Genomic DNA, 24963 nt, shown 5'->3' with positions numbered 1-24963 from the left:
TTTGTTTGGCAAAAGACAACCATTTATTTGTTCAAGCCATATTTTACCAATTACGTAGTCAATATGTGGCACATAAACTTTCCAATGATACGTAAAAGACTTAAAAAGAAAGATCTATTAGCTAGATATAAGTTAATAGATCTTTCTTTTCAACCTCTTGGTGGTGAATTCTAGTGTCTATTCTTTGTGTTGACATACTTTTCTGTGGCTTTGTGTTGATATGGTGGTGAGCTTTAGAACTGTGAGGTGGTCGCCGAAAATTTCTTTTGTGGTAGTTATAGGCTGGTAGGGTACTTATGCTCATTATTGTTTGGTTATTGTTTGAACCAGAGGTTTTTCACTGAGGTGCTGCTATTAGTGTGGGTTTGGTGCTTCATTACTAGATGTGATGCTTTGGTGGATGTTTTCGATTTGTGCTATATGTGGGCGAGTGTGGAAATAATCGATTGGATGATCTTTTTTCTTTGTTTGGCGATAATTCTAACTGTCGAATGTCCTCATTTGGCACGGAGGCGCAGTAGTTCGTCGTCATCATTTTTGGTGGATTTATCTTCATATTTGGACCTTGGATCTTAGTGGGTTTGGAAATCGAATCTGAGACTATCCTAATTCTAATTCGAGTTTTGAACTCAAACCGGTTTCGAGTTTTGCATCCTATAGGGCCCTGTATTACAAGATGGTTCCAAATTTTGAACTCCAATCTGGACCAATTTTTCGTGCTTCTTTTTGTTCTGAATTTAGAATTTCTTACAGTTAATTTTGAACTGAGAAATTGAATTACTAGTTCGTATATATCTAAAAGAGTAAAAAGCGTATTTTCTAGTGGAGGGATTGTTGCTTGATCATTTAATTTGTATATTCTATTATGAATTATTTAGTAGTGTTAAACAGCGACAAGCGTGGCCCGTGGCCCACCATTGTACCGATCTTTCCTCTCCAACAAGTGGTAGTAATACTAGTTGTAAATTATGCTAAGTTATTTATAACTCTCTTTATTATTTCTACGTATTATGTGGTCTTCGCTTGAAAATAAAAATTGTGATTTTTTTAATCAGCAAATATGTGAGGTCATAAAATATGGAGCACTCTTATGCTGATGTTTTTTCAATTTGATTCCAATCGAGTGCTTAGATACAAGGGAAAAATTCACCAACGGTGTCTGGACACTTAGGGGACTTTCAGAATGATACCTGAACTTACAAAGTTATCAATATGATACCTGGACTCATTTTTTCGTATCAACGTCGTACCTATGACCAATTTCCGTAACGGCTCCGTGACAGAAATTGGCCGTAGGTATCACATTGATACGAAAACATGAGTCCAGGTATCACATTGATAACTTTGTAAGTTCAGGTATCATTTTGAAAGTCCCTAAGTGTCCAGACACCGTTGGTGAATTTTTCCCAATTTTGCACGTGCGATGCACGTGAGTCACTTAATGAAGACAAAATGACCGATTTATCCTCAAATTCTTTCTTTCTTTATTTATTTATTCTTCTTTCTTTCTTTCTTTCTTTCTTCTTCTTCTTTTCTGGTTTCTTCTTCCCCTGATTTGAATCATCAAGATTCAAATCATCTTGCTCGACCGATTCCCACCGCCGATCGCCGATCAAACACCGCCGCTGTGTCTGAATCCACCTTCATGCACCACAGATGTTTCTGGTTCCCCCAACTTCAAATCCTATAGCAAATTGAAATTGTGCATTGAGGCTTCACCGCTCACTCCGAGTTCATCCCCGCCGCCGTCGCCAATGACTTGACCACAACAACCTCCACCACCGCACAACAACGTCGTCCTCCGCTGCTTCTCGATTGGGTTTGGGGATAAGGACTGCTTCTTCCTCCACCGCTAGCGAAATCGTGGAGGCTCAAGGCCACATTCTAAGGGCCACCGGCTGGAAGGACCGCCACAGCAAGGTTTGCACCACCAAAGGCCCCAGGGACCGCAGCTTCAGGCTCGTCGCCCACACCGCCATTCAATTCTACGACATGCAGGACCGGCTTGGATACGACCAGCCTAGCAAGGTCGTCGATTGGCTAATCAAGAAAGCCAAGGCCGCAATCAACGAGCTCGACTAGCTGCCACCGTGGAACCCAAACTAAATTTATATTCATACAACATTTTCTCCGACGATGCCGATATCCGCCGCGCAGGACACGCAGAACGTGAGCCTCAATTTCTTGATAGTGGAGGCTCCGAGTTCTTTGTCTACTAATCGGCGAGGCACAATGGTGGGTAGCAGCGGTGTATAAAAGGGGGTCAGAGGAGAGAACGAGAGTGGTGGTGGTCAAGTCATTGGCGGCGGCGGCGGGGTCAAGTCATCGTACCTATGACCAATTTCCGTAACGGCTCCGTAACGGAAATTGGCCGTAGGTATCACATTGATACGAAAAAATGAGTCCAGGTATCACATTGATAACTTTGTAAGTTCAGGTATCATTCTGAAAGTCCCTAAGTGTCCAGACACCGTTGGTGAATTTTTCCCTAGATACAAAGATCAAAACTCTAAGAGCTCATAAAATGAGGTCTAAGGCCTTTCGGAAAAAAAAAAAGAAAAAGAAAAAAAAAAGGTGGGGTCTAAGGTAGTAGCTTCTTAAAATTGAAATGCCTCTGGCCATAGGTGACAGAATACCCTCATCGATGGGGTACTGCCATGTGGTGCTTGGCTCTGAATCTGAATTATTTCCAATGATGAGTACAACCCACACATCAACCATTGATCGATCTCCAGCCCACTCATATCAAACTGACATAAATAACCATCAAAAGACATAGAAATTTTGAGAAGCCTACACCATAGAGGCATTAAATTTAACATATCATGCAGAAGCATGCCCAACTCATTCATATATCGATCAGAATTGACAGAAGCGGAGATTAAAATATGCTTCTGCTGTTGTGTTGAGGGGACTCGTAATCATAATTCAAACTGTCCAAAATAAGGTATTGATTCATCTTCATCTTAGACTGAGTTTGATTTCGATCTTAGGGAGTACTGGAGATCCATCTATGTTTGTACGCATGCAATAAGTTAATATAGAAAGTTCAGGGTGATAAAGATTATCAAGGCTACTGAAGGTTAAATTATGAACATTAAGAATATAGAGAGCAAGCTACAGGAGAGATTTTGAGGCTTTGATTTGATGTACGTAGTAGGATTTGGTTGAATTGTTTAGTGTATAGATCACAGTGACATGTACGTCAAAACTCAGATATATGCACTAAATCACAATGGCATGTACGTAACTCATTGGGAAATTTGGATTGATATAGTAGCAGTTGTTTAGTGTTAATACGTGTTAAAATACTTGTCAATGACCATTAAGTTTTATTACATAATTATTTCTTTTATGAGTGAGAAGTCTTGAGTTCTATTCTTGGACGACTAGTTGTCTTGGCACAATTCTCCTTTTCTATTAAGGCTCTAAGGGTTGAATATACAGGGGATGTCTTTTTGTATAGGGGTTAATTGCTAATAGCTGAAATTGCTTAGGTGATTTCTTATGTTGCTCCAAAAAGAATAGCTTGTTATTTGTAATTTTAGTTCTTAATATGTTGTCGTCTTCTCATAAAATAAAATACTACAAAGCAAGGTCCACTGAAATTTTGGTAATTTAGACTATAAAAATTTTGATAGAAATTTTACCACATGCATTCTCAAATCTTCAAAACAGAAAGTCCAATCCACTGTTTCATTTTACAAAAAAGTTTTCCAAAATTCAATTTTGTAAAACGTTATCAATCAAAGCCGTGTTTAAACTTAACCTTTGTTGTTGTAGAGAGAAAATCTACTGAAAGCCATTGATGATGTCGTATCAGTCCCCAAAAAAAAAAAAAAAAAAAAAAATACAGTGACTGAATGAGGGATTATATTCGAAACTTTTTACAGAGGGCCTTCACAATCAGATCAAAACCCTTTAAAAAGATTAAACGAGGATACGTTCGTCATTTTGACTCGACCTTTCCTTAATTTGACGTAAATGACGACAGGTAGAGCTGGACTGCAAGAAACCCTAAAACCAGCGTACAAACATAAACTTGCTATCACTTATCACAAAAGTCATACATACATACATACATATACAACACATGCCATGCCCTCATTTCCATAACATGTACATAACACGTGTATCACGCACATGCATCATGGGATTGGATGGTAGTGACCCCCTATGCATGAGTTGACGCCGTTATATCGAGCGGAAAAAAGGCAATGTAACGGCCATTTATAGCTAAATATCAAGCTTGATTAGCTGACAGTTGGATCCTTACGACCTTAAGTGGTTCTAAAGAAGATTCTTTCTCTTACACCACCCTATTATTCCCCAAAAATTATTCTAACGTGATACTTGTTTGAGGTCCACTCCGCTACACGTTATCCCACAGTATTATACCTGCGTCCTCCACGTGTATGTGGTTTGCGGACTATCTCTCATTTGCTTCATGATAATCATACTAATCTGACGGCTAGATGAGGAGGTCCGCGCTCTATCTTGCGGCTGGGGTTTTGTTGATTCCGTGGGCTGCGATGCAGACAAGACTAAGCCTTTGTTTCTTTTTGTATTTTCAATAACATAATTTTTATTTGAAAACTATTGTGGTGTGCTAAGATATGGCAGCACCTATGATATTAAGGTGTTCCACGAAACGGAAGACAGCCTAAAACAAGGTAAAATCCAACATTTTATTTATTAAAAAATCACAAAGAGCAACATAATATTTTTTTTTTGGGTGAATATTATATCTTTCATTTTTTAATCGGGTAAGGTTATGGTATGTTATATTTCTCATATATTAACTATTTTTATTATTTTGAGGACTCATTTTACTACTTGAGATAATAAAATGACAATCATATCTTTTTTTTTCTTTCTCTCATAACTCAATAAGAGAAATTTTATTCACCACATTACTAAATACTAGATATACATCTCCTACTTATTAACTGACTTTGTTACTTTCACATTTTACTAGAAACACCACCTTAAACTATCCTCATTCACAATACTATGGTGTCATAAAACAATCAAGCATGACTTTTCTAGATTAGAGCAATTCTCTCCCTCATTTTTATATGGTTTACCAAAAATTTTGATGGGGAACGAGAGTGCAAAAAGAGTGATTGTACTCCAATTAAAACAAGCAAAGTCATCCATGTCATCTTATTAGAACATTAGCATTACTTTTGTAACGAAAACAATTTGAGTCTAGGTTGATATTATTGGTGATTGTAAGTTTGCAATTTTTTAGCATATATAAGGTTTATATACCAATCCGAACCGAACCGAACCGAACCAAAGCGTAAAAGGGATGCTAGTTATGACTTACAATCATATTCATCGATTAAATTTTTAATTTTGTAACTGCGCTAGCTAGCATCCATTTTAAACTTTAGTTTGATTTGGATTGGTACATGAACCCTAAACCCGACTCCGGTTGGGAAAATCATTTCTGGTTAATGATATATGTATAAACAATTTGAACATAGTTCCTTCATTTGATATGAGAAGCTTGTTCCCAGCTTCAATATATATTTACTAAAAAGAACTATGTTTTCAATAGAAATGATAATTAGTATCTCTAAAAACGAACAGAGGGAGAATATATTCAATTAATGCTCCAAGACGTCAAAAACGAACCATGGAGCTCCTGAACCGTAGCCGGAAACAGAACCCGCGACGGTGACCGAAACCATGAAAACATTAATTCTTCAATACTCGGTTGAAATCGAAATTAAAATACATCAACACGTAGAGCATGAAGTGTAGATCAATTTCTTCACATCATGCATCACTGATAACGGCCGGAGTCGCCGGAATTTACAGAAAAACCGCCGGAGGAGCTTTAAGTTTTGGAGCTTCGTATCGTCGCTGTCCATCGCCGAATGGACGATCCGAGACCAGGAAGACGTCGGCGCTGAAGATACGAACCGAACTCCGATGGTCCACCGTCCGGAGATGGCAGGAAGAGGAAGAAACAGTCGGGTCGGGTTCAGTTAGTCTTTCGGCCTCCAATTAGTTGTGTATAGTGTGAATCGAAGAAGACCGCTTATTGAGGAAGGAAGAGGAAGATAAAACGAAGCGACCTAGGATGGTGGCGCTGCCGGAAAACGTCGAACGAAGGCGTAATTTTCAGGTCGGAATCTGGTTATGTCATGCGTATGGTCTTGAGGTCGAGGCGAGAGAGAGGGAGAGGTATCTCCAAAATGCTAGGGTTCTGTCCTTATATACTCACCATAAGAAAAGACGATACTACCCTACTAGAATCTCCGAGAAACTCCGTAATATAAAATGGGGAGTGAAATTTGCACCCCCAAATTTACAAACTGCACCATTTTTATTATTTTAATAATATATCATCTCCTATCTTTTTAGACTTCCTAAGAGTTCGTCTGCCTAAATCCGAGGTTCTGGTATTGGTACCCTTGGTCGCTTTCGATCGCTTGGTGAGCGAATCGCCTCTCCTAGGTGGTCCTATCATCCGTTACAGTTACGGTTACTCTCCTAATTACACTGCTTCAGTGACATATGCAGTGCAACAATGCCTTACGGCATTAAGTCACATGGTTACCTGGTTACCTTTTATTCTTGATGTGATTGTGCATCTAATTATGTTTTATTGTTTTTTCTTCATTACAGATGCGTTTGTGCATCTCGTTATGTTTATTGCGTTCTTTCGATGTTTTGTGCATCGCTTCATGTACTCCTTTGTCGTATTCCTTTCAAAAAAAAAAAAAAAAATCTTTTTAGACTTCCTAAGATACCCTCAAAAAGTCAGACTTCTCTTTTTTCTGTTTCGGTCCTCTCTCTCTCTCACACTGACACACACCCCATAGATCAAGTCCACCTCAATCTTCGTCGGCCGGAGCATTCCGCCGGGATCTGAAGAATTGCATATCTCCCACCTAGCTGAGCACAAGCAGAGAGCGCAGAGACCAAGCAGATATCATTAGGCCTAATTTTCGACTCAATCATCTCACCAAACAGCTCAATCGCTTCCTCGCACCGATTCGTCTATGCATACCCAGCTAAAATAGTCCCCCACGAAACAGAGTCCTGGTCTGCCATCTCATCAAACACTTGCTGCGCTCTACAAATCTCACCTCCCTTAACAAATGCGTTCAACATCGCATTATACGACACCAAATCCTGTGGGAACTTTCGTCGAACACCTTGTGTGCATGGTTCAGATTCTGGCAAACTGAGTAGACATGAATGAGGGTGTTGGTGACAAACGAGTGGGAAGCGAAACCGAACTTGAGGATTTGGGAATGAAGGGTCTGGGTGATTGAAAACGAAGAAGAGCCAAGCTGGGCGCAGGCCTTGAGGGCGAAAGGGAAGGTGTGGAAGTCTGGGGGGAGCGAAAAGCGGCGCATGGAAGCGAAGAGATGGAGGGCAGGGAGAGGAGAGTGTGAGCTCTGATGATGTTGTTGAAGCAGAAAGTAGATGGGTTTGGGATGAGGTTGAAGAGAGAGACGGCATAGCTGAGTGAGGTGGTGGTAGAATGTGCAGAGGAAGAGGGTTTGATTAGGGAGACAAAGCTGTGGAGGAGGTTGGGTAGGATTTTGTGATGGGGTATAGTGAGAGTGCCATTGGTGATGGTATGAGCATGGAGTTGGAGGAGTTGTTTGGGGGTTTTGCAGTGTTTGATTAGGGTGATGAGATTGGAGATCATTCACTTGGTTTTGCTCTGGTTCTGGTTCGTTCAAATTCTTGCAAATTCTCCACCACTGGGATAGCAGTTCTCCGTCTTCGACCTATTTCAACACCAACACCAACTCTCTTCTGAGCAAAGTTTTGGATAAAAGATGGGTTCTGGAGTGCTTTTGCAAGGAAATTCATAATCTGTTGCTGTTTCTTCTCAGTCGTCTGCAACTGATCCTCCACTGCTCTTCTGCAGACCAAACTCGTGTAACCCCTCCATCGGCCGCGGTAACAAACTTGAAGAAGATGAAGACGATGAACCAACTGTGCAAGCTATAATTTTTTCTTTCACTGCTACTCCCTCCATGGTTTCACCTTAAAGATGTGAACTTTACATTCCAGAGAGAGTTTCAGGACTTGGGTATTGTTAATTTAATGATAGGTCGACTCGATGTATGGCATGTGAGAGAGAGAGAGGACCCAAACAGAAAAAAGAACAGTCTTGACTTTTTGAGGGTATCTTAGTGTCACGCCCCTGATTTTTAACACAAATAAAAATCGATATATAACCCCATAATTATACATGCGTGAACGTTCAGCCACCAATACCAAATAGCTGGAAAACCTTTTTCCTTTATACAACATACATATTGATGCCCTGAACCCACTATGTCAATATTGACCCGCCCACAGAGTCATATATTACATAAGCTTACAAATTAAATTGTCAACAACAAGATAAAACGTAAAAGCTCCTCAGAGTTTACTACATAGCGGAAGTCATAAAAATGGTAAGGCCAACCAAATATGCTTCCTACCCGTTCTGCTGCCAACAAGCCGCCTCAGCTTCAGCCACGATCACCCTGACCTGCAAGGTTAACCCCTACACCGTTTGAATAGTGCACCGGGTTGTCACACAACAAACCCGGTAAGCTTTTGCAAGCCCGTATGAGTAACTCAAAACAACTCACACCAAATTACGGGATAAAAGCCCGCACAACTCACGCAAAACACGAGGAACATCTTTCGACTCGAAAATAAGGAAAACATACCATGCTTCCCAAAACAATACTCTTTTCCCAAAAAGGAAATCACAAAAGTCACACCGTGACAAAATCATATAAATCGTTAACCTAACAATTCAAATATGATTAATCGATCCAACCTGGATAAAACACATAAGCACATCAATCACACCTATCGTTAACCTAACAATAACATATGATTCACAAGTCCTCCCATGACATTTAAAAGAAAGAATCCCCGAAACTCTCTTTTAAAAACACGTACTCATGAGCATCAGATAGCTCCCCGCTACCCCCCATGATATACCAACAACAATTCAGTTCAAGCTAGACACAGATAAATCATTGGTCACCATCTGCAACCTATCACCATCTATGACTCTTGGTTTTCAGACCCCGTCTGGTCTTAGAACCAACCGTTGGTCACCATCTGCGACCCATGCTTTTCAGACCCCATCTGGTCTCAAGTCAACGTTAAGTAAGTCACACCTGACCTAAAAACGTTACGACCATCTAGTTCCGGCTTTCCCCATCCCTGCTCATCATCTGTGACCCTTGGTACAAAGACCAATACATTTAAAATGAGTCACGCTTGACTCCAAAATGTAACATCAAACTCAATACTTTTCAAACAATAGAAAACATCTTTTTCCACAATATTGTTTCTATGAAAAGTCCCATTCAACAATAATATGAATCCATCATGCATATTATTCATCACACATCATCCACAAGAATATATATATTTCACATAAATATATATATACGTAGTCATTCGCTCAGGAATGCCTACTAATACCAACTATAGTTTGTAGTTAAATAATTAACGCCAAAACAATAATGGTAATTCCGTTCATAATGAACCTTGTGAGATTACTCACCTCAAAACTCCTGCTGCGTCTTCAATACAGAACAAAGCAGCCAATCACAATAGCCGTCCAAACAATACTTCGTCAAGTACCTAAGGAAACACAACTCTGATTCAGTTAACGAATCACAAGGAATAACGTTCGAAACCCTAAATCGAACCAAAATTCTCAAGGTGACGCCAATCGAGGCGAAACCACATCCGAGACCACCCAATGTCTCCGGAATACTTCTACGATCGATATGCCAAAACCACAAGTCGATCGGAAGCTCGAATCCTCACGGATCGAAACATCGAACGGTCCGAAACTGTAAAAATCACAACATGCTCATACGATCTCCAAAAATTACAAACAATATATCGAAATGCTCGTATCGACGAGTAGATCGAACTCAGGAACAGAAACTATCCCTGAGGTGGCCGGAAACCGCCGGAAAACACCACCACAGTGGCGGCACCGCCGCCAAACCAAACTCGAAATTTGACAAAACTTCCAACACCAAAGTTCTTCATCTCAACCCCAATTTCAACTTTCATAACTACAACAAAGTCCAATTATAAACCAATCGATCGAATTTTACCTTAGAACAAACCGGACCGATTGAAACCCTAGAATTTCAATGCTTCGATTCGTCCTCCACAAGTGAAATCGTCCCAAGCCGCTTTGGGAGAAGCATCAACGTCCTATGGGCTTCAAAAGCCCTCAAGAACCACCGGCAAAGATGGCCGGAATCTCCGACTCCGATCAAGGCGATTTCATCCCCGAAGCGGCCACTTCCAGTCGATGTAGCTCCCTCTACAGCTCGAATCTCTCTTCAATCCTTCCACAGACCTCAAGAGGGGATTGAGGCGAGCAAAACCCACTTTTGAATCGAAGCAAATGGTGGCCGGACTAGCGAGAACGACGCCGGCGAAGTGGCTGCCTGCGCGCGGGCTCGGGAAGAGCTGGGTTTCCGTTTTTGGAAATCTGGCCTTCTTTGCAATTTTCGGAAAATTTCGTCATTTTATACCAAAATGGAAAGTTTTTCTGAAGCCCATAACTTCTTCATACGAACTCCGATTCTCGCGTTCCGCATGTCCACGAACTCGTATCGATGCGCTCTACAACTTTCGTGAAGGAAGTTTTCGGAGAATCTCAACACTTCAAAAGTCAACCTTTGCAAACCCCCTAAAGTCATACTTTCCGAATAAAAATTCGTCCGAAATACTTCCACTCCATCCACGAGCCACGAAACCGTCCGATAACCACAATTTAATTTCCGGAAAATAAATATGAAATTCCGGGGCATCACACTTAGGAAGTCTAAAAATGTGGGAGATGATATATTATTAAAATAATAAAAAGGGGGTGCAGTTTGTAAATTTGGGGGTGCAAATTTCACCCCCCTATAAAATCCATTTCCATAGACCTTAACTTATTCAACTTAGCTGTGATTTTTGCATGCTACTACATGTCTATGAATTTGGTTTAACGTACTGTACAACTTTCACGAAAGAAATTTTCTTAAAAAGTAAACGAAAAAAGAAAATAAACTTTTGGAGTCTCTAATAGTTCAAAATGAAGGTAAAATGTAAAGATAATTATTGTTTACCGTCCAAATGACCAGTAAATAAGTAAATTAGGTACGGGGCATAACACCAAATGTCTTCAAGAATTGATGTCTTATGCAATATATGTAGTCCACTTCTTGTATCTCGTATGAACATTAGTTTATAGGACAACCAATGCACTAGTTGTCCTACAACAAATCCAGTTTTATTTTTTGTTAGAAGTCTCACAATTAATTTAGACCAATATTAAACCTCTTTGAATCTAAGGAAATACAAAAAGTACTAAAAAATGTGTAAAAAATTGTGTGTCCCTTAATTCGAACCCATATACACACACACACACACACACACACACGTGTGTGTGTCTATATATATAGGATCCGGATCATGGGACACTATATTTTACGCATCTTTTTTTTTTTTTTTTGTGAGAATGAAAAGTGTATTTTACGCATCTTAAAACGTTCAGTGGTTTGGATTTGTTGTTTGAATGATGTCAACACAACACAACACAAAGTGATTGAAAAATGACATGGCATTTTTTTTTTTGAAATGACATATTTTCAATTAAAAATTATATTAAACTTTTCTTTATTAAAAGAAAATACAAAATTTTATTAAAAAAAAAATACAAAAAAAAATATCAAGAATACTATTCTTATCACAACTGTACATGATTAAAAAGAAAATAAAGAAAGAAGAAGAATAGTAGAAGAACAAGGACGCCAAAGGCCAAAAAGTACCTTTGTCTTCTCCAACTCCAAGCTCTCATCTCCTTCCTCTCAATTATTTTGCTAATTGGAACTAAATAATACTTACAACAAGAACACAAGTTTGGAATGAAACCTGAGAACTCATTATGAGAGAGATTCAAATGTTTCCAAGTTTTTTATTTCTGCAAACTATGGTTGTATATCTCCTCTCAGTAGATTATGACTAAGATTGAGAACCTAAAGATACTGTAAGCGGCCCATCTCTGAAGGCAGATTATGTGTGAGTACATTTGTGCTCAAATTCAAGTTCAATAACTTTGAGCACCTATTTAGTTTCTTAGGAATTGATCCTGTGAGATTGTTTGATGCTAAGTTGAGATGTTCAAGATTGGAAAGTCTTCAATTTCCAAAAGGAATACAACCTGAAAGTTTATTACCACCCAGGTTGAGGATGAATGGTAATACTAGTCTGCCCAATTCTTTTGGAGCATTCCCAACTTGATAATTCGAGAGAGGTTGAGTACTCGAAGCGGAAGCAATTCCCCAAGATGAGGAGGAATTCATCTGAAATCTTGTTATCAAAGATTTTCAAGCTTCGCAGACTTGGCATTGCACCCACTTCTGAGAAATTTCCCCATCGACAGTGTTATAACTCAAATCAATGTAGTTCAATGGTGGGTAAACTCCAAGATCTTCGGATATATTTCCTGTTAACCTGTTTGTATCAAGCCTCACTCTATATAAGCTGGAGCAGTTCCTGAAACTTTTTGTAGAAGAACACAAGTTTAGAGTGAAACAAGAACGTTAGACTATGATTCTGTTGAACACAAGCGGGTGCGATGTGAAACCTATTTTAATGATTTTAAGGATGGAGATGAGAGCTTTGAGTTGGAGAATATGATGTTTTTTTTTGGCATTTGGCGTCCTTGTTATTCTGTTTTTTTTTCTTTGAATAAAGGGCTGATGCGGCTGTCCTCAAGCATTGATTGATAAAACTGCATAATACCAGGGGGGGGGGGACATTGAGCTTAAACCCCTTATTACAATAAACATCTAGAGTATGTCCCAAAATTTTTTCTTCTTTTTTTTTCTTTTGATTGTGTACAGTTCTGATAAGAATAGTAATCCTGAAATTTTGATTTTGCTTTTTTCTTTTAGTAAAGAAGAATTTACTTTAATTTTTAATTAAAAATATGTAATGCCATGTCATTTTCCACATCACTTGGTGTTGTGTTGACATTGAAACAACTAATCTAGACCATTGGATGTTTTTAAATCTAATGGCTCACAAGATTATATATGTATGGGAATATTTCATTTTACCTACCTGATCTTTATACCCTAAATCACTTGTACCCCTACACTTCTAATTCCATCACATGTGCCCACGTACTTATCAATTTCATTCAATCTAGTACAACTCTTAGTTTTTTTTGGCAACTATTATGTGATATATTTTGAAATTCTCAACACTTACTATATAATATTATTACATGTTACGTTAGTGAATCATCATCATATAAGGGAACCTACAAGAGCTAAGATTTCAATTTACAAAATACTTGACAGAAAAACTAATAATTGGACAAGATTGATTAAAACTGTAGAGTACAGGGGTACACATGATGAAATTCAAAATCTAGAGGCACAACTGATTTAAGGTGGAATAGTCAAGAAGATAAAATGAAATAAGCCCTATATATGACTCTTCTACTATGGGATCCCCTTTTTTGGTTGTTTTAAAGGTTATATAAAAAATTAACTGTTAGATTTTTATGTCTCAATGAGTATATCACTTATGCATATTTTCAACTAAGTTGAAAATGTTAAGGTATTCATAACCATGATTTACCATTATGAACATGAATGATTCAGATTGGGTAGAATTGGTTGGTCCAATGATTTGATCTAGTTCGATGCCTTAACAATTATCAATTTGGCTTAAAGTTTGCATAAGTAATCTATTCATGAATACCTAAAAGCTGAACGGTTGAGATACCGATGTGCGATCAAGTGAGTCCCATAAGTGATTCAATGACAAAAGGAAAAAAAAATCAGAGAGAGAGAGAGAGAGGTTTGGCATTAAAATCAAAATCTTGGAAAGAACGTTTTATTGATAAAGCCCATAAATGCACCAAGAAGTACAACTGTAGAAAGAAAGAGGGATAGACACCTAATTACAAAAGAAAATAGAGCTTCGAGAAATGACACTGTGTCCTAAGACCATCTCCAACAACTTCTCTATAATTTCTCTATTATAGGAAAATAAATTAAAATCAAAATCTCCAAAAAAAATTCTGCTCAAACTCCAACAGATTCTTTATTTTACAGATTCCATAATTATTCATTAAATTTTTCCATAAAATTTTAGAGAATGCTGTAAATATAGGGAATTTTGTTTTCTCTCTCATCATTATCCCGATTTTGGTGATAGTTATAGGGAATCTGTTGGAGAAAAACAACCAAATTTTTTCCTAAAATGGAGAAAAATTAAGATATGGAGAAGCTGTTGGAATTGCTCTAAGCAACCTAAGGTAGGGAGTCCTCCAAGTGATTAATTCTCTTAGAGAATATAGATGAGACCTCTACGGACATGGCTTATATATATATATATATATATATATATATATATATATATATATATAAGGCTTGTGGTAATCGAGAATATTCGATTAGTTTAAGTAAGGAAGTAGAATATTTCTGATCTAACTTGCCTTACTTGAAAGACAAGTACTGCTCAACGGTTGGTTACACAAAAACTCTTCTACGCCTACATTGTAAGATCAAAAGTGGACTCATCACAAGTTATCCTAGAGTAACTAGGAAACCATCAAATACATTAAATCGTATACAACATGGATTTGGAAAAGAATCAACCTAGATATCTAATGTGATAGTGTATTTATCATTGGATTAGGAATCCATTATTTGGACTACAAGAAAGTCCTAAACTGTGATGCATTCACTATGCCAAAAAGGCCTTCAGACGACAGAACTGTTCTGTCGTCTGAATGAACCAAAATATGTCGTCTAGTACGGTGTCGTGTCTTGGGGGTATCAGAAGACAGAACACTTCTGTCGTCTGAAAAATCAGACGACAGAACTTGGGGGTATCAGACGACAGAACACTTTTGTCGTCTGATTTTTCAGACGACAGAAACAAATAAAAATCTTGTGTCGTTTGATGAGTTTTGCATTTCAGGACCATTGCGATATGTATCTTTAAACGTAATCACACAACAGTTTTGTGTTGTATGAGAAACAAAACAACTACATTCTGATATAAATTCTATTGTGTGAAGCATATTTACAAGACATATTTCTGTCGTCTGAGGTTATTAACATGACAAATATTTGTGGTCTGAATATAAAAGGGACCACAAATTGTAAGTCTTATATATTATCTTTGGTTAAATCCAACCACACTTATTTGTTGTTGTGATACGCTTTAGCCAACATTTTTATCAAACTTTTGTTGTTGTTTTTCCATTCAGACTACAATTTTCTGTTGTACGAATGCCAAAAAGACAATACACTTCTAATTGATTTTTGTGTTGTTTGTGTGCAGTTGCAACCACACATTTTGGTGTGCTTTTGTTGTAGCTTGCAATTTGAGATAACACATATTAGTTGTCCCCTGTTACAATTGGTATGCATACATTTTGGAAACTAAAATTGCCCATTCATGAAAGTACGAAACCATAAAATCTACATCCAAAATCAGTCATTACAATTTCCATTAATCCACCATTGTCTCATGTACACAAACCTAATCATGAATATCAATTCAAAATGACCCATATCTACTAATCTGGACATGCAGACAAGTCCAAATGCTTAAAGAAGGAAGAATTTCTACTAGACACAAGTTAATAAAAGAACTAGCTAGCCATACTGCTGTACCAGTTTCACAATCTGATCATGAATGGAATCACCCGAATCATAGAAGTGGTCATCGAAGACGGAAGGTATTCCGGGGTGCGTGAGTATATATGCATAACCCTGCAGATAATATGCACATAGAATGAAGTTATATCCTTGTTTTGCTGGATCAGATATCATGCAACCAAGGACAAAGCAGTTTAGCAGAATAATAAACAAAATAGCAAAACATCAAGCCACATTACTCAAGTGTCCTTACCAAAGAAAAGAAAAGAAAAAAGCTTACCAAAGCATGATTAAATTTGTCTTTGCTATTGTGGGCATCCATGAAAATGATAGCCAGTAAATAAGGATCCATTTTCTTACAACAAGCCAGCACAAAGAGATGTCTTACAGCCCTTTGAAGCAAATCAGAGAATAGATTAGAGAACATATTAGCTTGCAAGAAAACAACAAAAACCTTCAAACGACGAGCCCAATTAGAGCAAGAACATAGCAAGAAACAAGATGATACCTCATGACTAACAAACTAACTAGAAGCAAAATCTTGACATCGATTATATTTCAAACAAACATCTTTCATGGCTTTACGTGTTCCCTTATAAGAAAAGAATAAAATAAAAAATTTAAAAGCTTTCAAACACCATAGTAAGAATGCTAAAATAAAGCAACAAGTGCATATTGACCGAGAGTTGACTCTACTAGATCTGCTTTATTCCCAGCTAGTGCTATGACCATATTTGGATTGCCTTGTCATAAGAGAATGATCCAAGTAGATAGAATTAGCTATATTGAAAGACGCAAACTCGCATAGAAAGTTAGTATACAGAGTACAACACCTAAACAAAACTGAAATTAAAGTTATAGCCTAAAATTGTTTAAAGCAGCCAAGGACTGAGTGAGTTTAGACAGCAAGAAAGTGCGAGCAATACCTTGTGATTTCAGTTCTAGCACCCATTTTTTTGCTCGCTCAAATGAGGCCTACAAGAGAAAAAATAAAGTTGAATTTCTGTTTAAGGCATAATCAAGTAGCAGAACTTAGAGCTTTCCTGGCACTATCCCTATATTCAACATATGAAACGGAAAAGAAAATTTCAAATGATACTTAGTTACACAGAAACACATTGTCAGCTCGGGAAGACTAAAATACTTTCATTGTTTTAACTTTTATTTTTCAGAACTAGACCTCTTCGCAAAACGCAGCAAGGCTGACATGCATTCCTTCACCTGCCACAGAATAAAATTGCCAGAGCTCAGTACTTTCAGTCCTGAAGCCATTGTATGGTATTATAATGTGAGGTTAGTGTTTTTGATAATCTCACAAAATTCTTGTTTTGTGAGATTATCAAAAACACAAAATTTTAATCCTTAAATTAGATACAAATTCTTGTTTTCAATTGAGAACATGTGTTTCTTGCTTTCCAAAAACTATTCAAGGTTTAGTTTAATTGAAAGAAGAGATTTATAGTGTATCAGATGGATAACTTGAAGAAGAAAAAGCTAAGGATAATGATTGATGATGCTAACCCAATCTTTGTCCGGATTGATGTCGATTGCAAATCTCAAACAGTGGAGAAACTCTCTGCTGTTGGTCGGATCCTCCTCCTCCTCCTCCTCCTCCTCCTCCTCCTCCTTCCCCCGTTCTCTGGAAACAAAGAATAATTATCATTAAAGGACAATTATCGAGAGGACCTTCTCTGCATAAAGCTAGACCACTCCCCGCTGAACCAAGGTTCACAAACATCTGTGTAGTTACCAGAAGACGATTATAATCTAATGCATTGTTCACTCTTCAAATAAAATATTTAAAAAAAAAGGTACAGAATACTAAATAAGTTCACCACACCTTTCCAATCAATGTTATGAAAAGTAGGACACCATGAATTCCGACCCCTGAAAACAACCAAAATAAATCCCTGGTAATTAAATAATAATAAAGTTACAAGCCTGAAGGACAAACACAGTCAGTGGTAAAAATTCTGATACAGAAAATACCATTTATAGATGCATCCAGTACTAGTTAAATTCATTATAAACAATACAATTTTGGTTAACCATATAATTCATTTCTAACAGCAAACAAAAGCTTTATCTACTGCATTACAAGTTAAAACTAAAAGGCTGCTCATTCATCTTACTGTTTTTACATTGATACTAAATCTTGTTTCACTAACCAACTCTAACCCTTTCTAACATCAAACAAAACTTCTATTCCCTGTGTTACGATGCAAAAACTCAAACTCTGAATGGTCAACAAAATTCATCATATCATAAGTAATAATTCTTGTTTCAGAAAACCCTAACCAACTCTAAACCTTGCACTCAAAAAAAAAAAAAAAAATTTAATGACCACATTGCAATGCTACAACTAGTCCCACCTAACGAGAGAGAATGCTTAAAAAACTTATAAGACAAGAGTTAAGGTAAATAAATCAAGAGACACCTACTGCAGAAAAGCCAAAAAAAAAAAAAAAACCAATAAAGAGAGGAAGCTATAAGGAAATATGTAATACTCACCTTACCGATCCCAAATATGTTGCAAATCCCCCCTTCTTGATTCCCAATCTTGATGATCTCTTATATATGTGCATTATTTTAAAAGAAATAAGTAAACAAACCTTGCTGGGAAGGGATCAGCTGGAGTACCTATCTCTGTTTGCATAGAGTTGCTCCTCCGGCCAGTTGCATCACTTACAAAATGATTGTAGATGTCCCTGCAAATACAACATATATAGGGAGTAACTAGATTGATAGAGCTGAGAAGGTTGGTATGTAAGAAAGTGGGAGGTGTCACATAGCTTTACCCTTGTTCAATGCCTATATCCTTATTGACATACACCCGTAGGCACCTCTTATTCCTGGTGCGTCACATAGCTTCAAGGGTCCATGTAACCACCTCTCTCAGTTAACTAATAAAAAGAAGTTTGGTCAATGATGGATAATATTGGATATGCAAAAATAAGGATATATAAGTTTTAATTTCTTTAGAGATGCTTCAGAAAAGAAGAAAAAAAAGTGGCTTTACAAGGGACTGACTAGAGTTATATGATTTGCTCAGCAATAATGACTAGTTTGCATCTGGATGGGTATACTTAATATGACTACTGTAAATTATAACTTGAGAAACTATAAAGAAAGTGGGAGGTGTCACATAGCAGTATTTATCATTATAACTTCGACTTACAGCACCGCAACAAACAAACATTTTCTTATAATATCAATGTAAATGGGTCATGTTACATAGGTAACCAAAATAGAAGACATTGATGTTGTACCTCTTTAACAAGTGCAACCGGGCAAAGATCATCGAACTTGTCAAACTTCAAGTAGTTGGAGTCAAAGTATATGTAGCTAGCATTCTTTAAGTAACTACAGGAGCTGCTTGCTCATGAAGCATCAAGACTGCAAATTAGGGTACCGAAAATGGAGAAAATGGGAGTAAACTATCCCTTATTCATATATTTTTTGTACACAATTAATATCTTTTAGGGGATGGTGTAAATCAGTCACTGACTATATCCTTATTTACATCTCTTTCATTATGTCCTACAACATCAGACTATCTAAAACCTTGTTACTTACACTCTCAAGACATTCTCATCTCATCTCATTCTAGACTTTATTACTCAAACACAAGACACAAGAAAACACAATTCTACTAGTACTGAAAGTGCTCAAAATATTATGCTTACTAGTAAGTGAACACATGATACCAATTTCAAGGAGTGGCATTCAAACACAAACGGTCAAAAACTTTGAAACCCATATCAAAACCACACTCTCAACGCATCCACTTATTGGCTATATATGGTTAACCACCTATTGCTAAATTCCAATGTCAAAAAATTTTCTAGCAAATTCCTAGAAATCAAAACAAAGAACTTAGCAAAGCAAACATGAAAAATGACCTTTACCTAATGTAGAAGGAGGAGGAGGAAGAGGATGCCTAAGTTGGGTTGTTGATGGAAATGCTGAAGATGGAGAAAGAAAATGCCTTACCAAGATCTGCTGAAGATGGAGAAAGAAAGTGCCTCAACAAGAAATTTCTCCTTCAGCAGATCAAGAAAATGCCTTAGCAAGAAATTTCTCCTTACCAAGATCTGCTGAAGATGGAGAAAGAAAATGCCTTACCAAGAAATTTCTCCTTACCAAGATCTACTGAAGATGGACAAAGAAACTGCCTGAGTTGAGTTGGGTTGAAGATGGCAGATTATTAAAGACATTTCTCCTTACCAAGATCTACTTCCGGTGGTTTTGAATTTGGCGATTAGGCTAACAGCAACCTCCCAATTTCAGTAAAACAAAAACCAAAAACAAAATCATTTTGATGCCACCACCAATAGGAAATCCCATTGAAAACAAAAGCACACTCAAAAATCAAAGCCCAACACAATTGTGAATACTCTACTTCATATCATATGAATAATCCTAGAAAATTAAAGAACATATTAAGAGGGTTAAAGGCTTTATCTTTATCAGTTAACTAATAACATGAATAGAAACACCATTGATTACTGAACTGTAAGCTTGGTCTTGATCGATCTAGAGTTGTCGACGAAGAGTTTGAGGTGGTCTTCATAGCTAAATCGATCATCTTGCTACTGAAATTCCCTCTCCCTGTACAAACCAAAAACACATAAGCTCAATGATATATACCAAAGCAAAGAAACTCTACCTTGAAGACTAAGAAAGTTTACATTCAAAACGATAATGCTGATGCGCAAATAATACCTATGTACAAAAATATTAAATGTTCTTCTATAACCAGACTGCTCCCACTAAACACAAAAATTCTCTTGAATCTGGATTGCCTCTAGAACGCCTCCTGCAGTCATCCTCAGAGTGAGGGACCACAAAATCAAAGTCAGAAACAAACCCCAAAATCAAAATCAGAATGAAACCCCAAAATCAAAATCAGACAAAAAAACCCCAATTTGGTTTTACCCATTACCCACAAAAGATAGAAAAATTGAGAAGGAGAGAATGGATTACCCATTCGTGTAGTAGCCGGAGCAGTTCCATCCTCTGAGACCATGACAGAATAATTTTGATTTGATTTAGCAAGCCCCAATGTCCACTCTCAGATTAAACACAAACGAAAACACCAGATTTCTTAAATTTTGCCAAATAATCAAAACCCTAATCTAAAATCTCGAATTTAACTCACCAGCTATGGATGTCAAAGTAAACTGAATGAATCTAAGCAAGATTGGATTGTCGAAGTGGCTAATTGAGTACCCGTGAAATCCCCAAATCGAGAAGCCCACAAATGGAAGAACCTAAATAGCGAAGAAGCCTAATTTTTCTAGAGTGCTCTACTGGTTGCTGGAGAGCTCCATAATCCGGACGCGAAAGATGAAATAGAGACCAAGAAGAAGAAGGAGAGGTTAAGAAGAAGAATCGAGAGAGTGAGAATCGAGATCTGAGAGAGCTGATGAGAAGGATAATTGTGAGGGATAGAGGTCAAAAAGCACAAGTCGCGGGTTCCAGGTCGGGTTGAGAGAGCAGAGTGAGAAGGAGAGAAAATGACTTAATTATTGCGAGGGATAGGGGTCAAAAAGCACAAGCCAAAATAACTCAAATTTTTTTAAAACAACCTCCACAATTAGACAACATTTAAATGTTGTCCAAATGTCAATTTCTAGTTAACTAGGCTTGGCTATTTGAGAGGGAAAAGCTCATCAACTTTTGGATATCCCTCCAAATTTGAGATAGGAAATCAACACCTTCTACAACTACACAAATGTGTTGTCTGAATGCTCACCATTTATCCAAATTTGAGATAAGAAATCACCACCTTCTACAACTACACAAATGTGTCGTCTGAATACTCACCACTTATCCAAATTTGAGATAGGAAATCACCACCTTCTACAACTACACAAATGTGTCGTCTGAATACTCACCACTTATCCAAATTTGAGATAGGAAATCACCACATTCTACAACTACACAAATGTGTCGTCTGAATGCTCACCATTTTTCCAAATTAAACCAGTATGGTTTTAGTGTATATTCAGACAACAGAAACAAAAATTATGTCGTCTGAAAAACTCAGACGACATAAAACAAAACTTATGTCGTCTGAAGTGTGTCGTCTGAAGGCCTTTTTGGCATAGTGATTAGGATTCTTAGATACAATACTTGATCCTTAAGGAAAACCTTTATGGGAGGATTCTTAGGACTAGTACTTGTATAAATAAGAGGTTAGGGTCCCTGTTATCACCACCCGTTTTACAAGCATTGTGTTCTGCCCATTCAGAAGCATAAGTTGGTGAATAGCAGAAGACTTCAACCTCGTCTTCTTCCTTGTTTTTGCAGCTGCAGCAATGGCCTCAACTTATGATGTCAATGGTATGTTTAAAGTTAATAATGAACATGTAATTGTGTGAGCTTGTTTGTAATCTAGTTTTACAATTGGTATCAGAGCTTACGCTCACAAATTGTTCTTCACATTTATTTTCGACGTAAAAATCGTTTTAGGTTTTCAAACAAAAAAAAAAAAAAAAAAAAAAAATTTTGCTTTGCAATAAACAGGCCACGTTTTGGCCACCTTCAGAAAAACCCTTTTTTTGGCCCACGCGACAACACATGCTGATCCGAGCCCAGACCCGACCCAAAACCTCCTTCAGAAACTAAAGAAAGTGACTGTTATCACAACGGTCACATGAAGCGAGGATTGGTTCTGGGTATTCGGAAATAGAGACGCACAAGATGAACTCATCTTGTAGGGATTCAAGACCCCTGTGTTGCTCGATTGAGATGCCAATAAGGATTCTTTGCTGCCTTCTGTTACTGAATTCATGCTTCCGCGAAAGTTTTTGCAGCAAAATTGGGAAAATTGCAAAGATCAGGTTTTTACAGAAAAATTCAGTTTCGATTCAATTTTGTTTTGTTAATTGATGAGCACAAGAACCCTAGAAGCATTCCCGGCGTGCGCATAGGCTAGAGTAAATGGTGACCGGATGAAATTTAAATTTCTTGGATGTTTTTTTGTGTTCTTATGAAATCGACATTGTGCTTGCATATCTGTGTTGTTTGTGTTTGTGATTGATATGCATGTTTCTGATAAATTCTTGAGTTTTGAATCTGTATTTTTGGTATAACAATGTATGCAGAAATCTCCCAAATTTTTTTTTTTTTTTTTTTTTTTTTTTGGCATTGTTAAAATTTTACAGGTACAATGAGCTTAGGTTCTTATAAAGATCATTGATCCGGATAGAAAACAAGTTTACAAGCTCATTTTGGTTTGTGTTTTCTGTAGGCTTGAGTGAACGTATTGCACAAAGCATTCTTCATTAATTCTTGCAGAAAGCCTTGAGTTAACAAACCTGAAAATTGTATCTTGTGTTTTTAAAATTATACATATAATTTTGCTTCCAAAGAAGTAGTACAGTATGATTTTAGAATGCAAATAGCAATATGCATAACTGTTGTTTTCAAATATGGATACTTAGAATACAAATTTCTGTCTAAAGATGTGATTTGTTTTCTTTGGATAACTTGCTTTCAACAGATATGGCTTATTGATTTGGAACCTTCAGAATATTATGTCTTCTGCTTAAAAGTGTAGCATGATATTAATTTTAGATAAAAGGGCTATTGGTTGAAATATGGTATTGCTTGTGTTTTTTTTTGTTTTCTGGTTGCATTGTTTTGGTTTTGATATTGCTTGAAGTTACAGAAAACATAAAACATAAATTTTTAAGAACTTTACAGATGGAAAACTCACAAAACTTTATTTTTGTTTTTTGCTCTTTAGGAATCCCTACTGTGACCTTGAACACCATTCAGCTCCTAACTGGCTATAACTACAAAAAGTGGAGAAACCAAGTAGATTTTTACCTAGCCATGAACCAGAACATGGACCTTTGCTTAACCGAGGATGAACCTGAGATACTTACCAGTGAGAGCACTGATGAAGAGAAGAAACATTATAAGGAGTGGCATAAAGCTAACAAGATGGCAAAGAATGTTATTAGAACTACCATGTCAGACACAGTTAGAGGAAGTATAGAGGAACCTGATCTAGCCATGGACTTTCTGTATGCTATTCATGACATGTATAGGGAGAGTGACAAGGCTGAGGGAGCTAGGCTGGCAAAGGAGTTTAATGACCTTAAATACACTGGAACTGGAAAAGTGAGAGAGCACATCATGAAGCTTATTGAGATTAATGCTCAGTTAAGGGACCTCAACATGGGGGTCACAGATGATTATGTAGTGCACACTGCACTGCATTCCTTACCTAATAGTTTTAGCCAACTAAGAACCAGCTACAATGCTCAGAAGGAAAAATGGAGCCTCAAGGAGCTGATTGCCATTTGTGTAGATGAGGAGGACAGAATTAGGAAGGAAAGAGAGCCGAGTACCTCAGTGAACCTTGTTGAGAAGCCTAAGAAGAAATACCAGAACTAGTCTAAGCTCAAGCCTACCAAAACCATCTTAAAAGGATCTACCTCAGGAGCAGCTAAAGCCAACAAACCATTTAGGTTCAAGTGCTATTTCTGTAAGAAAATAGGGCACATGAAGAAAGACTGCACAGGCTTTAAGAATTGGTTGATCAAAAAGGGTAATTTTACTAACTCACTGTTTTCCTTAGAAATTAATTTAGTTAATGTTGAACCAAAAACTTGGTGGATTGATTCAGGAAGCCCCTTACATATTACTAATTCTCTGCAGGGATTCATAAGGAAGAGAGTCCCAAGAAGTGATGAAGTGAACCTGTGTGTAGGCAATGGCATGAGAGTGGCAGTCAAAGCTATTGGAACCTTAAAATTAGATCTTGGTTTAGGAAAGTTGTTAGTTTTGGATAATGTTTATTATGTACCTTCCATGAGAAGGAATTTAATTTCAGTTTCTCTTTTGGTTAAATCTGGATGTAGACTTCTTATTGACAATAATGGAATTATTATTTCTAAAGATTCAGTTCAAATTGGTTCTGGTGTTATATTGAATGATTACCTACAGTTAAATTGTTCACACAGTCAACAAGAAATTTCTCTTGTTGAAAATAATAACACATCGAGTAACACCTTAACTGGTGTCAAAAGAACTAAATGCAATGAAAAGTCTGCATATTTGTGGCATAGAAGACTTGGCCACATATCAAAAGAGAGATTGAAAATTTTGGTTAAAAACAATATCTTAAATGAACTTGACTTTTGTGATTTACAAGATTGTGTTGAATGTTTTAAGGGAAAGATAACTAACTTAAGGAAAAAGACTGCATATAGAAGCCAAGCACTTTTAGAGCTCATACATACTGACATTTGTG

The 24963-nt window shown here is 37.2% G+C and overlaps 1 protein-coding gene and 1 long non-coding RNA gene across 18 annotated transcripts; one reads left to right on the top strand and one right to left on the bottom strand.

The window, feature by feature from the left end:
• Positions 1-15513: 15513 nt before the first annotated feature.
• Positions 15514-21255, bottom strand: LOC133738849 (uncharacterized). Of its 17 annotated transcripts, none has more exons than XR_009860313.1 (11): positions 20854-21255; positions 20679-20763; positions 20418-20522; positions 18962-20303; positions 18491-18595; positions 17533-18400; positions 17214-17331; positions 16873-16913; positions 16619-16667; positions 15973-16084; positions 15514-15806 (listed from the first exon to the last, which is right to left on the bottom strand). It is a non-coding gene; the product is annotated as an uncharacterized LOC133738849 (long non-coding RNA). The 17 variants fall into 17 exon arrangements; XR_009860314.1 differs by having other exon boundaries at positions 20679-20711; XR_009860302.1 differs by having other exon boundaries at positions 17214-17430; positions 17533-17579; positions 18204-18400; positions 20418-20511; positions 20679-21254.
• A 760-nt stretch (positions 21256-22015) lies between these two features.
• On the top strand, positions 22016-24104 carry LOC133737570 (uncharacterized). The gene is made up of 2 exons (XM_062165102.1): positions 22016-22040; positions 23449-24104. Exons 1-2 carry the CDS (start codon positions 22016-22018, stop codon positions 24102-24104), a joined length of 681 nt encoding a protein of 226 aa, XP_062021086.1.
• Positions 24105-24963: the final 859 nt, after the last annotated feature.

Source organism: Rosa rugosa, chromosome 3 (assembly GCF_958449725.1).
Source record: "Rosa rugosa chromosome 3, drRosRugo1.1, whole genome shotgun sequence".
NCBI lineage: Eukaryota > Viridiplantae > Streptophyta > Magnoliopsida > Rosales > Rosaceae > Rosa > Rosa rugosa.
This window is presented reverse-complemented; position numbering and strand designations above follow the sequence as displayed.

What these genes read in the sequence shown, in the direction of transcription:
- LOC133737570 (XM_062165102.1), top strand. Translation starts at nt 22,016, where the DNA reads ATGGCCTCAACTTATGATGTCAATG. An exon ending in CTCAACTTATGATGTCAATG is followed by an intron (nt 22,041 to 23,448) that starts GTATGTTTAAAG and finishes TTTGCTCTTTAG; the next exon opens with GAATCCCTACTGTGACCTTG.